Source organism: Schistocerca gregaria, chromosome 7 (genome assembly GCF_023897955.1).
Source record: "Schistocerca gregaria isolate iqSchGreg1 chromosome 7, iqSchGreg1.2, whole genome shotgun sequence".
Lineage (NCBI taxonomy): Eukaryota > Metazoa > Arthropoda > Insecta > Orthoptera > Acrididae > Schistocerca > Schistocerca gregaria.
Window position 1 is genome coordinate 315,348,158 of NC_064926.1, and position 14,442 is coordinate 315,362,599.

At 44.4% G+C, this 14,442-nt stretch overlaps 1 protein-coding gene across 1 annotated transcript in view; it reads right to left on the minus strand.

The window, feature by feature from the left end:
* The window catches only part of LOC126282376 (myrosinase 1-like), a 94,826-nt gene that overhangs the window by 24,073 nt on the left and 56,311 nt on the right, over window positions 1-14,442 (minus strand). The window contains exons 6-7 of the mRNA XM_049982035.1: window positions 5,874-5,968; window positions 1,664-1,811 (exon numbers count right to left, since the gene is read on the minus strand). Of these exons, the coding sequence (XP_049837992.1) occupies window positions 1,664-1,811; window positions 5,874-5,968 (243 nt within the window). The remainder of the gene's footprint in view (window positions 1-1,663; window positions 1,812-5,873; window positions 5,969-14,442) is intronic.

Here is a 14,442-nt window from a genome sequence, read left to right on the forward strand (position 1 = left end):
ACTGTATGACGGTTTCTAGCATCCACGCTGTCATTTGACAACCCATAATGTGACTAAACAGTATGGCTATAGAGAACAGAGACCACGCACTGTTAGTAAAACCATTTTATGTGAACGACAGCACAGCAATAACAGTACTGCATTGATAGAGTGTCGCTTACTGAGAGGTCTGAGGAGAGGTTCGATGTCATTAAGAGGTGTAAAGAAAACAATGGAGTCCGAAAACGAGGGTGAGCTTGGTGAGGCACCTGGGAGAGGAAGGCATCCGATACTGGTGGAAGTTATTGACGAGGTGGTTGTTTGTGTGAATGACCATGCAGCACTTGCGCCGGGTAGTGCTAGAGTTGTGCAGTGTCACGATAATTTTTCAGTCCATGGTCAACAGAAAAAAGTTTTACGGTTTATTTTACACTGTTACACGTGCAAGATCCAGACGGTGCAGCAACTAGAACCTTATAAACCACAGAAATGTTCAGAATTTGCTCTTCGGTTTCTGACACGAACGGAAATTGATGATACGTGGCCGGGCAATATTCTTTGGAGTGAGGAGGCATGTTTTTCACTACAGGGTGCAGTGAATACACGGAACCGCCGAATCTGGGGTACTAGTAAACTGCGTGTTGTGTACGAAGAGCCATTGCATTCGCCTTATGTGACTGTGTGGTGTGGATGTTTTGGTAAATTCTTCTTTGAAGAGAATACTCTCAGAGGAGCTGACGGGTGTAATGTGATCTCTGCACGTTATCGAGACCTCCTTGTATGGCATTTGAATCCTGGCTTTGGAAGAGCGCACTTATATGGAAACCACTGTTTTCATGCAAGATGGGGGCAACATCTCATGTTGCTCGCCCAGCAGAAGATCTGCTTGACTAGTAGAAGGTCTGCTTATCCAACCTTCCACGAACGTGTTACCTGCAGAAGTTTGCCACACGCATGGCCTGCAAGATCACTTGATCGGAATCCATGTGATTTTTCCCTTTGGGGATATCTAACGGAACAAGTTCATCTGGAATACGTTTGGCCTGCAAGATCACTTGATCGGAATCCATGTGATTTTTCCCTTTGGGGATATCTAACGGAACAAATTCATCTGGAATACGTTTGGCCTGCAAGATCACTTGATCGGAATCCATGTGATTTTTCCCTTTGGGGATATCTAACGGAACAAGTTCATCTGGAATACGTTTGGTCTCTACCTGATCTGAAGACCAGTATACAGGAACGCGTAGGTTTAGATTCCATCAGAACTGCTGCGAGCAATTGTTGATCACGTCGTTTTACAGATGCGGTGCTCATGCTGGAAAAATTGTGTCAACGGCGGTTAATAGTAAAATCAGCATTATGCATTTCTCACTTGTTTGACCTTTTGTGCCCACGTCCAGTTGCTAAATCCATTACATATGGAAACATTTCTTTAGGTTTTTCTTGCATTCACAGCACCAGATATGCACCCGGTGGCCAACATTGTAACTAATTTTTTTCCAGGGTAAATCGATTCGTCATCGTTAACACGTGAGAATGTTTACGTAGTTTCGCTGCCATACAATAATTACAGCCTACACTGGACCTTTGTGAATAGCTGCACTTTAATTGTAACCACCGGGTAGAACCATCGACGTGGGAAGCGTGATACCAGGGAAGGGTATTGTGTACACTGCAATACCTGTGAGCATCCGGCACTCGTGTTCGTTGAAGCTGGGCAGACGCGACCACCAGCGACCCTCCATCCGACTACGGCAGTCCATGCGCTCGTGCATCACGGGTGGGTAGTCGCCTTCCGTGCTATAAACGGGCTGCGCGAACCAGCCCACCTGCCAACAGCCACAGCACCACACCCAGTTACAACAGTTTAGAACCAAGTGATCCGATTCAAATGTGTCACATGCAGGCCTATTTCAAAGTTGATCCATGTGAAGGATGTCAAAAAATGGTTCAAATGGCTCTGAGCACTATAGTACTTAACTACCCTCAGCTGGCAAAATCATGGCAACTGTCTTCTGGGACTCTGAAGGGGCTATTCTGTTTGATGTCTTCCCTCATGAGGCAACAATCAACTCTGAAGTGTATTACGCTATCTTCAGGAAACTAAAGAAATGGCTTCGGCGTGTGTATCGCTACAAAAATACAAACCAACTTCGTGGCAATGCAAAGTCTCACCCTAGACTGTATACCTGAGGGGAGTTCACTAAACTTCAGTTGACTATTGTTTCTCGTCCGTCCTACAGCCCAGATCTCGCACCTTCCGACGTCCATCTGTTTGGCTCAATGAAGGATGCACTCCGGAGGAAGCAATACGTGGATGATGGAGAGGTTCTTGATACAGCAAGACATTGGCTCTGTTGTCGACCAGTAGAGTGGTACTGTGAGGGCATACAGGCCCTCTCAGTAAGGTGGCGTAAGGCCATCACATTCATAGTAATTATGTTGAGAAGTAGGGTTTTGAAGCCAAATGAGTGGGAAATAAGATGGTGTATCGGAATGCTGGACAAAATCAACGAGTTTTCAGAAAAAAAGATGTTGCATTACTTATTGAATTCCCCTTGTAATTGGGAGATACCTCAGCATTCCTATCTTCTGCCTACGAGAAGAAGCCTTTCTCATGGCCTGTTTCCACAGTGCTCCTACTACGTCGTTTCGTCCACATACCAGTCACAAAGAAACGACTACCATCGCTAACATGGCGTACATGACGACAGTATGCTTTGTTTAAACAGCTGTCGCCTATAGTCGTTCGTTCTCAGCAATGCAGTTTTTTCTGTTACTTCGCTACAGTATTTATTCGAGTCAACGAAGGAAAATTGGGGGAAAAATTCGTGTGGATCTCATATTTTTGTAAAGTGGTAGGAGGGAGCACCATGACAACACACTGAAAATCCTGACTGGTGGGCCAGCCTGAGTGGCCGAGCGGTTCTAGGCACTACAGTCGGGAACCGCGCGACCGCTACAGTCGCAGGTTCGAATCGTGCCTCGGGCATAGATGTGTGTGATGTCCTTAGGTTAGTTAGGTTTAAGTAGTTCTAAGTTTTAGGGGACTGATGACCTTTGAAGTTAAGTCCCATTGATTCATCAGGTTGGTTGATATAACTTTGCGAGGCACCCTCTAGTTGCTAGTGTGGGCGGGCACTACCTTGCTGAAATGCAAGCCCAGGATGGCTTGCCATGAAGTGCATCAAAACGAGGCACAGAATACCGTCGACGTACCGCTGTGCTGTAAATGTGCCGCAGATGACAACTAAAGGTGCCCTGATATGAAAAGAAATGGCACCCAAGGCCATGACTCCTGGTTATCAGGCCATATGGCAGGCGACAGGTTGGTATCCCACTACTATCCGGGGCTCAGTTCGAATCGGGACTCATCACTAAAGACAATCCAGTCAATGCGATTCCAAACCGAAACCATGTCTGGAGATAACCCAGACAGTGGTGGGATACTAACCTGACTGTAACCTGCCATTGGCCCGACAACCAGGAGAGGTGGTCAGGGATCTAACCCGCCAATTGGACAGAATTTGGTATAATATCCCTCAGGAAGACATCCAACAACTCCCTCAACCAATGATAAGCAAAATAACTGCCTGAATAAGGGCCAGAGGTGAACAAGCGTTTTATTGACTTGCTTAATTGGTGTTGTTGTTGTTGTCATCAGTCCCGAGACTGGTTTGATGCAGCTCTCCATGCTACTCTATCCTGTGCAAGCCTCTTCATCTCCCAGTACCCACTGCAACCTACATCCTTCTGCATCTGCTTAGTGTATTCATCTCTTTGTCTCCCTCTACGATTTTTACCCTCCACGCTGCCCTCCAATACTAAATTGGTCATCCCTTGATGCCTCAGAACATGTCCTACAAACCGATCCCTTCTTCTGGTCAAGTTGTGCCACAAACTTCTCTTCTCCCCAATCCTATTCAATACTTCCTCATTAGTTATGTGATCTACCCATCTAATCTTCAGCATTCTTCTGTAGCACCACATTTCGAAAGCTTCTATTCTCTTCTTGACCAAACTATTTATCGTCCATGTTTCACTTCCATACATGGCTACACTCCATACAAATACTTTCCTGACACTTGAATCTATACTCGATGTTAACAAATTTCTCTTCTTCAGAAACGCTTTCCTTGCCATTGCCAGTCTACATTTTATATCCTCTCTACTTCGACCACCATCAGTTATTTTGCTCCCCAAATAGCAAAACTCCTTTATTACTTTAAGTGTGTCATTTCCTAATCTAATTCCCTCAGCATCACCCGACTTAATTCGACTACATTCCATTATCCTCGTTTCGCTTTTGTTGATGTTCATCTTATATCCTCCTTTCAAGACACTGTCCATTCCATTCAACTGCTCTTCCAAGTCCTTTGCTGTCTCTGACAGAATTACAATGTCATCGGCGAACCTCAAAGTTTTTATTTCTTCTCCATGGATTTTAATACCTACTCCGAATTTTTCTTTTGCTTCCTTTACTGCTTGCTCAATATACAGATTGAATAACATCAGGGAGAGGCGACAACCCTGTCTTACTCCCTTCCCAACCACTGCTTCCCTTTCATGTCCCTCGACTCTTATAACTGCCAGTTGGTTTCTGTACAAATTGTAAATAGCCTTTCGCTCTCTGTATTTTACCCCTGCCACTTTCAGAGTTTGAAAGAGAGTATTCCAATTAACATTGTCAAAAGCTTTCTCTAAGTCTACAAATGCTAGAAACGTAGATTTGTCTTTCCTTAATCTTTCTTCTAAAATAAGTCGTAAGGTCAGTATTGCCTCACGTGTTCCAGTATTTCTACGGAATCCAAACTGATCTTCCACAAGGTCAGCTTCTACTAGTTTTTCTATTCGTCTGTAAAGAATTCGTGTTAGTATTTTGCAGCTGTGGCTTATTAAACTGATAGTTCGGTAATTTTCACATCTGTCAACACCTGCTTTCTTTGGGATTGGAATTATTATATTCTTCTTGAAGTCTGAGGGTATTTCGCCTGTTTCATACATCTTGCTCACCAGATGGTAGAGTTTTGTCAGGACTGGCTCTCCCAAGGCCGTCAGTAGTTCCAATGGAATGTTGTCTACTCCGGGGGCCTTGTTTCGACTCTTTCTTTTCTCGAATTTGTCTGAAATTTTAATCATTTGTTTGTATGTGCATAGACATATGTACAGATTTCCGACCTATCCGGGTAATTCCTTCATCGTGCGTCTTTGTTTCCCCCCTTAGAGTGTATATGTTATCAAAGCTGTAACGGTTATTTGAGTACACCCTGCAATTAAGGGCCGACGGACAATTTATCGCTCTCTTACTATAGCTAATCTGTTGGTGGCTCATAACTTACTATTTATGTACACTACCAGTTAATAAATCGATACATTTACGGCCTGATGTGCCGTCCCACAATGTCAGTATAAGCTCTTAAGCAAAATTGTTTGATGACCCCTGGTGTAGAAATCCACAGCAATCGTGGCCAACACTAACTTCTGGCCAAAAACTGCTTTATTTAATGCTCGTCAAACCGCTACCACTTGAGTCTTTTGACGCAACAAAATGGACCCAAGCTCCCCGTCCTTCGAAGAAAGTACGCTTATTTCCGTACCATGTAGCCGTGTTGTATACCGCAACACGGGGTCCATATTTATTGCGTCATTTATCGCACAAGAGTTGCCTTAGGAAACGGCCTCCTAACCTTAGACTCTCTCCTATACATATATTTTCCTTACTATTTTCAAGTACACCAGAGGAGTTTTTCCATCTCTTGTTTTAAGATGTCGACTGAAATGTACAGCTTAAAATATGAACGAGTTTGTGAGAGAGAAGCAGCCTGGTCTTTTCAGTATGTTTAGCACTTTTATCTTAGCTGTTAATACCTGCTACGTGACTGACTAAGAACCTGAAACTGGAAGAGACGGCGCGCAGCCGCAACATCCTCTGGAGCATCCGACGCAGGCTGTATGTGTACAGCACTCAGTGCCAGTCCCAGACGACCTGCAGCAGAACACACTGGAGTCAGTAACTAAAAAAACACACACACGAACAAATACGATACTTCAGACCGTTTTGATACAGCTGCTCTGGTCCAAACGCTAACGTAGGTTACAATCTTGGTAGTTTTAACAGATCTCTTGCTATGAGGGGCGTTTGGAAAGTACGTGCAAAAATAAAAACTACTTACGTGTTTGGGGTAAACCTTTTTTATTTTTCCACATAGTCTCCTTTTAGATTTATACACTTCGTCCAACGCTGTTATAATTTGTTGACTCCTTCCGAATAATAGGAATTGTTCAAGTCTGCAAAATAGCTATTAGTTGCTACAATCACCTCCACGTTTGAATAAAATCTTTGTGCCGCCAGCCATTTCTTCAAATTGGGAACAAATAGCAGTCCGAGGAGGTGAAGTCTGGAGAACAGCGGGGATGTGAACTGAGCTGAAATCGTATTTCCATTAATTTTGCGACCACAACTGCTGAGGTGTGTGCTGGTGCATTGTCTTGATGGAAAAGAACTTTTTTGCGGTCCGATTGCCGGCGTTTTTGTTGCAGCTCGGTTTTCAAACAGTCCAGTAACGATGAATAATACGCACCTGTAATAGTTTTACCGTTTTCAGACAGTAGATGAGGATTATCCCCTGTGAATCCCAAGAGACAGTCATCATAACCATTCCGGCCGAAGCACTGGCCTTCGGCTTTTTTGGTGCAGGTTCTCCCTCGGTAACCCATTGTTTAGATTGTTATTTGGTCTCAGGAGTATAGTAATGTATCCATGTTTCATCCACAGTCACGAAACGACGCTTAAAGTGATGCAGATTCTTCCCGAAAGCTGCAAACCATCCTTGCAACACTTAACACGATTCCGTTTTTGGTCAAGTGTGAGCAATCGGAGAACCCATCTTGCGGATACCTTTCTCATGGCCAAATGTTATGCAAAATATAATGTACCCCTTCATTCGAGATGCCCACAGTACTAGCAATCTCACGCACCTTAACTCTTCTGTCATCCATCACCATATCATGGATTTTATCAATGATTTCTGGAGTTGTAACCTCCACAGAGCGTCCAGAAGGTTCAGCATCACATGTGCCCATATGGCCACTCCGAAAATTGTAAAAGCACTTGTAAACTGTTCTAATCGAAGGTGCAGAGTCTCCATAATGTTTATCAAGCTTCTGTTTAGTCTCCTGAGGCGTTTTGCCATTCATAAAGTAATGTTTAATAACCACACGAAATTCTTCTTCGTCCATTTTTTGACAATCACTCGACTTCCTTGATTCACACGAATGCCAAACACAAAGAAGTAGACCAATATGGCTAAAACTTGGTGTGGTTCTTTCCAAAGATGCTGCTAACTGAATATGACGTCGATACGCACCGGTGGTGCCATCTCCCGGACTTTGCACGGACTTTTCAAACGCCCCTCGTATATGTTCACTACTGGCCCTTAAAATTGCTACACCAAGAAGATGACGTGCTACAGACGCGAAATTTAACCCACAGGAAGAAGATGCTGTGATGTGCAAATAATTAACTTTTCAGAGCATTCACACAAAGTTGGCGCCGGTGGCGGCACCTACAGCGTGCTGACATGATCAAGGTTTCCAACCGATTTCTCATACACAAACAGCAGTTGACCGGTGTTGTCTGGTGAAACGTCGTCGTGATGCCTCGTATAAGGAGGAGAATTGCGGACCATCACGTTTCCGACTTTGATAAAGGTCGGATTGTAGCCTATAGCGATTACGGTTTATCTTATCGCGACATTGCTGCTCACGTTGGTCGATATTCAATGACAGTTAGCAGAATATGGAATCGGGATGTTCAGGAGAGTAATACGGAACCCCGTGCTGGATCCCAACGGCATCGTATCACTAGCAGTCGAGATGACAGGCATTTTATCCGAATGGCTGTAACGGATCGTGCAGCCACTGCCACGTCTCGATCCCTGAGTCAACAGATGGGGACATTTGCAAGATAACAACCATCTGCTCGAACAGTTCGACGACGTTTGCAGCAGCATGGACGGTAAGCTCGGAGACTATGGCTGCGGTTACCCTTGACGCTGCATCACAGACAGGAGCGCCTGCGATAGTATACTCAACGACGAACCTGGGTGCATTTTTTAGGATGATTCCAGGTTCTGTTTACAGCATCATGATGGTCGCATCCGTGTTTGGCGACGTCGCGGTGAACGCACACTGGAAGCGTGTATTCGTCATCGCCATACTGGCGTATCACCCGGCGTGATGGCATAGGGTGCCATTGGTTACCCGTCTCCGTCACCCCTTGTTCGCATTGACGGCACTTTGAACAGTGGACGTTACATTTCAGATGTGTTACGACCCGTGGCTCTAACCTTCATTCGATCCCTGCGAAACCCTACATTTCAGCAGGATAATGCACGACCGCATGTTTCAGGTCTTGTACGGGCCCTTCTGGATACAGAAAACGTTCGACTGCTGCCCTGGCCAGCACATTCTCCAGATCTCTCACCAATAGAAAACGTCTGGTCAATGGTGGCCGAACAACTGGCTCGACACCATACGCCAGTCACTGCTTTTGATGAACTGTGGTATCGCGTTGAAGCTGCATGGACAGCTGTGCCTGTACACACCATCCAAGCTCTGTTTGACTTAATGCCCAGCCGTATCAAGGCCGTTATTACGGCCTGAGCCGGCCGGGTGTGGCCGAGCGGTTCTAGGCGCTACAGTCGGGAACCGCGCGACCGGTACGGTCGCAGGTTCGAATCCTGCCTCGGGCATGGGTGTGTGTGATGACCTTAGGTTAGTTAGGTTTAAGTAGTTCTAAGTTCTAGGGGACTAATGACCTCAGAAGTTAAGTCCCATAGTGCTCAGAGCCATTTTTACGGCCTGAGGTGATTGTTCTGGGTACTGATTTCTGAGGATCTATGCACCCAAACTGCGTGAAAATGTAATCACATGTCAGTTCTAGTATAATTTATTTGTCCAATGAATACCCGTTTATCATCTGCATTTCTTCTTGGTGTAGCAATTTTAATGGCCAGTAGTGTAATATAAGCAAATACGGAGCTTGTCGGGATATGTAAGAACCGTCAGACGCATATTAACAATTTTTGGTGGAAACATTATACAGGTTTGCGTTCTTGAGACAAATAAGCGCTATACTTAGGATTTTCCTGACGAGACTTCGAATTTACTGCGAAGTGTCGAACTTCTCAGCAGTGAAATTTATCTCGAATAAATTTCTGAAATATCACTATCATGCGGAGCACCAAGAAAGCATCAACTAACTACTGTCCCCACTGCTGCAGGCAGGCGTCGTGAGCCTTTCCCACTCGTCACAGCAACACACGTCTCGACCGAGTTCGTCGTGAGGTAAAGCTCGGAAGATGTTACAATGTTGTAAAGAGCTGGGCTTTTGTACGGCACGCTCCAGCTCATCCGGACATTCTGATTTAGATTTTCCGTGGTTTCCCTGAACTTCTCTACATCCATATTTCTCATGCAACTGTTAAGTGTACAGCAGAGAGTACTTTCCACTGGACCAGGTGTAAGGTGTCAGGAAAATCCAACACCTTCCAGCAAAACACTGACATTATAGCAAATCCGGCAGTATGTCACATAGCTCCGAATAAATCCTGACATTAAATTAACCAAAGTAATACGATCAACGAGTGAGCAAATGGAATACCACAGACAAGCACAAGAACGCCTAAATGCCTGCCATACCTCCCGACCGTGAAACAGACGCAGTTCCGAGGAGAAAAACAAGAACAGAAGCCGAGAGCAGAGTCGTGTATGCTGGAAGGCCCTACGGTAAGGAATCGACACCCAAAACACAGGCCGACCGCCAAGACCACCCCCAGCCCATGTTAAAAGATAGAGCCCTCCAGAAGAACAGTATAGATCTTACGATAACACTAAAAGGGCCACACCAGCTGCAAGTTTTAGCGTGAGATTATACGCGTCTCTGTTACGTTGCAAACATTAAAAACATTGCCCCACCACCAAACTATAACGTTTCTCATTGGATAGACAGAATTTTTGGAGGCGGAGCTTAAGGTTAACGTTGAGACCCTAACTGGTCAGTTGAAAACACAACCAGATACCCTTTTCTTAAACCCACTTCAGTAAATTGTAGTAAAGAGAAGTTGGAGAGGGTTGCTACCGAGACGGCGAAGAGTGTGGAGCTGCGCCTCCCGCTGACGCTGACTAACTACCGACAAGGTAATGAACGCACGCGATGCCGCATAAGAGCGCATAAAGCTTCACTCAGAACTGCAGAAGTCTCATCTGTTACACCCCCTTTTTGCGTAATACTAGTGTCGATCGTCAATTAAAGCTCATGGTATTCACATTTGCTACTTGAAGTTAAAATCTGAAATGCGATTATTTTTCTGTTGTATAACTATTGAGAATCCACATCAGCCACTGTAATTTACGATAAGTTAAATAAGTAATTAAAGATAATTGAGGGACACGGTAGACCATTTTTGATAGTTTTCTCTTTTATGAAACTTAATTTAAACCTAGATTATAGATGTGATATGGCATAGGTCATCCTTCGATCAATTGTAGAACTTGGAAACCCACTCAGGGAATATTCGTTCACATTTTTGTGAACGCAGTTGGTTTTTATCATCCTGTATTAAAATATTTCCTTTTATCAACAGTGCAACTTGTAAACACTTTTTTGTGAGTAGAATAAAAATTCCAGTGGTAAAGTTAACTACTTTCTCGACGTTATTTTACCAGCTAACTAAAAATAGGAAAGCCTTGAACCCCTTCCACTAAATTTAGTTAGTATTAAGATTCTTTTACAGGGAGTGCAGTGGAGCTGACGCTGAAATCATTAAGTATTTGATTATATCATCGCTAGTCTCACTGAACTCTTCTGAACTCTTCATGTCATGTGTGGTCTGGCGTCTCCTTACCAGCAGCAGGTCCCAGGTCCAAACTAGTCAATTCCCTAAAACACACACTCAGAGCGTCGTTGCGCGAAAGTGATAGGGAGACACGACTTAGAACAGACAGACACCACACAGAATGTTAGACAGGTACTACACTGGAGCGCAAAGCTTAAGGATGAAAGTAACTTTCTCATGATGTGTGACGTCTTTAGGTTAGTTAGGTTTAAGTAGTTCTAAGGTCTAGCGGATTGATGACCATAGATTTTAAGTCCCATAGTGCTCAGAGCCATTTTTTCTCACGATGTGTCACTGCCAAATAACGTAGCTCGATGAAACATTTATCATATGTAGAACGAACTACTACAGTATAGCACAGAACGTAACTGCAAGAAATACGCAGCTGGCTGAATGGAAGAGACACTTTTATTCAAAGACAATAATTACACTGAGACTTCAGCGATCCATAACTGTCCCCAGAACATTGCAAAAGACACGACATGGTCCTTAGTAGATTGTGTGATCAGCAATCCATGCTCAGCAATGTCCTCCATTGCTGCACGTAAAGTGGGTAAGGAGTTCTTATGGTTGGGCGTTCCAGTCTTCTACCAGCGCGGTTGATATCTGCTGGGTGATCTTTAAGCCTTCGGCAGTCGGACCATCCATCCGAACGTTTAGACTTGATCGGGCAGAGTTTGGGAGGTCATAGCGTGGAATAGCAGGTTGGTAAGTCCTTACGAACGTGCAGAGCAATATCTAGCACGTCAGATATTCTGGACGTGCGGTTGAACATGGACCAATGAGGTGGCACAACGCCACCTATGTCACGTGCACGCCATCTCCCTTCGGTGCAGAGTTGTGAGGCTCCATGTTGGCTTCCAGTTGAAGCCCGTATGTATAAATGCAACTTCTGACCACCAGCAAACGGGGGAACTCTCAAAAACACTCCTTTAATTGTATGCTTCGTTGTGACAAAATAACAAAAAAAAACCACGTCATATTCGCGGGAAAAGTATTATTGTAACTTGCGTATTATGAGAGTAGGCATTTGACATCAACATGTTGAAGATCCATTAAAATGCATTGTTATTGGTACAGTTCGTTATAATTAAATTTCAGTAAGTAATAAACATCTACATCTACATGACTACTCTGCAATTCACATTTAAGTGCTTGGCAGAGGGTTCATCGAACCACAATCATACTATCTCTCTACTATTCCACTCCCGAACAGCGAGCGGGAAAAACGAACACCTAAACCTTTCTGTTCGAGCTCTGATTTCTCTTATTTTATTTTGATGATCATTCCTACCTATGTAGGTTGGGCTCAACAAAATGTTTTCGCATTCGGAAGAGATAGTTGGTGACTGAAATTTCGTAAAAAGGTCTCGCCGCGACGAAAAACGTCTATGCTGTAATGACTTCCATCCCAACTCGTGTATTATATCTGCCACACTCTCTCCCCTATAACGTGATAATACAAAACGAGCTGCCCTTTTTTGCACCCTTTCGATTTCCTCCGTCAATCCCACCTGGTAAGGATCCCACAAAGCGCAGCAATATTCTAACAGAGGACGAACGAGTAAAGTGTAAGCTGTCTCTTTAGTGCACTTGTTGCATCTTCTAAGTGTCCTGCCAATGAAACGCAACCTTTGGCTCGCCTTCCCGACAATATTATCTATGTGGTCCTTCCAACTGAAGTTGTTCGTAATTTTAACACCCAGGTACTTAGTTGAATTGACAGCCTTGAGAATTGTACTATTTATCGAGTAATCGAATTCCAACGGATTTCTTTTGGAACTCATGTGGATCATCTCACACTTTTCGTTATTTAGCGTCAACTGCCACCTGACACACCATACAGCAATCTTTTCTAAATCGCTTTGCAACTGATACTGGTCTTCGGATGACCTTAGTAGACGGTAAATTACAGCATCATCTGCGAACAGTCTAAGAGAACTGCTCAGATTGTCACCCAGGTCATTTATATAGATCAGGAACAGTAGAGGTCCCAGGACGCTTCCCTGGGGAACACCTGATATCACTTCAGTTTTACTCGATGATTTGCCGTCTATTACTACGAACTGCGACCTTCCTGACAGGAAATCACGAATCCAGTCGCACAACTGAGACGATACCCCATAGCTCCGCAGCTTGATTAGAAGTCGCTTATGAGGAACGGTGTCAAAAGCTTTCCGGAAATCTAGAAATACGGAATAGCTATAATAAAACTTTCATGGTATAGCAATAAGCTAGATATGGTCCTTAAACAGCCGTGGTCACGGTAGTGTTAGTGGTTCGTATCCCACAACACCTAAATATTTTTTTCTCCTGCCCTTCGCTTTTTAATAGGTTCTGATACTTTCTTATTAGTTCAGTCTAAGTATATACTATAATATTCGATGTTACGTAAATATAAGTGGTCTTTTTGAGAAATGAGTGTGTTCGCTTAATCTATAGGGCACCTGGCACTACTTCCAGTAAGATATTTTGCCCTTTCTTCTTTTGAGTTTTGTAATTCACATGTAAAGATTCTGCTACTGGGTGATCCCATAAGAATGACCGTGATGTTTTACTAAAAAGGCAGAATGATGCAATGATTTTATACTATGTGGGGAACTATTGTACATTTGTATTGCCTTATTTTCACGGATATTGAATTTTTCATTTATACACACATCAAAAAAAGTTCTGCATCACCCCTTTTCCCACAACTCTTGAAGATAGATGTTGACTGTAAATACTGTATCAAAGACACAGACCTTTGACTGTTCAGAGATGTCACTAAACCCACCCAAAGATGTAAACTACCATACATGAGCAGTGTCTATTAGACGGAGGGGGTCCGACAGCCGATCAGTTTCAGTCATTCCGCCAGGAAAGAGGCAAACGGCTTGTGTTGTCTGTAGTTCAACCGTGCCTAGACGGTTAATAGGGCGGTTCGATCGCGTGCGCATTGTTACTTTGTGCCAGGAAGGGCTCTCAGCAAGAGAAGTGTCCCGGCGTCTCGGAGTTAACCGAAGCGATGTTGTCCGGACACGGAGGAGATACAGAGAGACAGGAACTATCGATGACATGCCTCGCTGAGGCCGCCCAAGGGCTACTACTGCAGTGGATGACGGCTACCTACCGATTATGGTTCGGAGGAACCCTGACAGCAACGTCACCATGTTGAATAACGCTTTCCGTGCAGCCACAGGACATCGTGTTACGATTGAAACTCTGCGCAAAAGGCTGCATGAAGCGCAACTTCACTCCCGACGTCCATGGCGAAGTCCATCTTTGCAACCACGACACCACGCAGTGCGGTACAGATGGGCCCAACAACGTGACGAATGGACCGCTCAGGGTTGGCATCACGTTCGCTTCACCGATGAGTGTCGTATATGCTTTCAACCAGACAATCGCCGGAGACGTGTGTGGAGGCAACCCGGTCAGGCTGAACGCCTTAGACACACTGTCCAGCGAGTGCAGCAAGGTGGAGGTTCCCTGCTGTTTTGGGGTGGCTTTATGTCGGGCCGACGTAGGCGGCTGGTGGTCATGGAAGGCGCCGTAACGACTGTACGATACACGAATACCA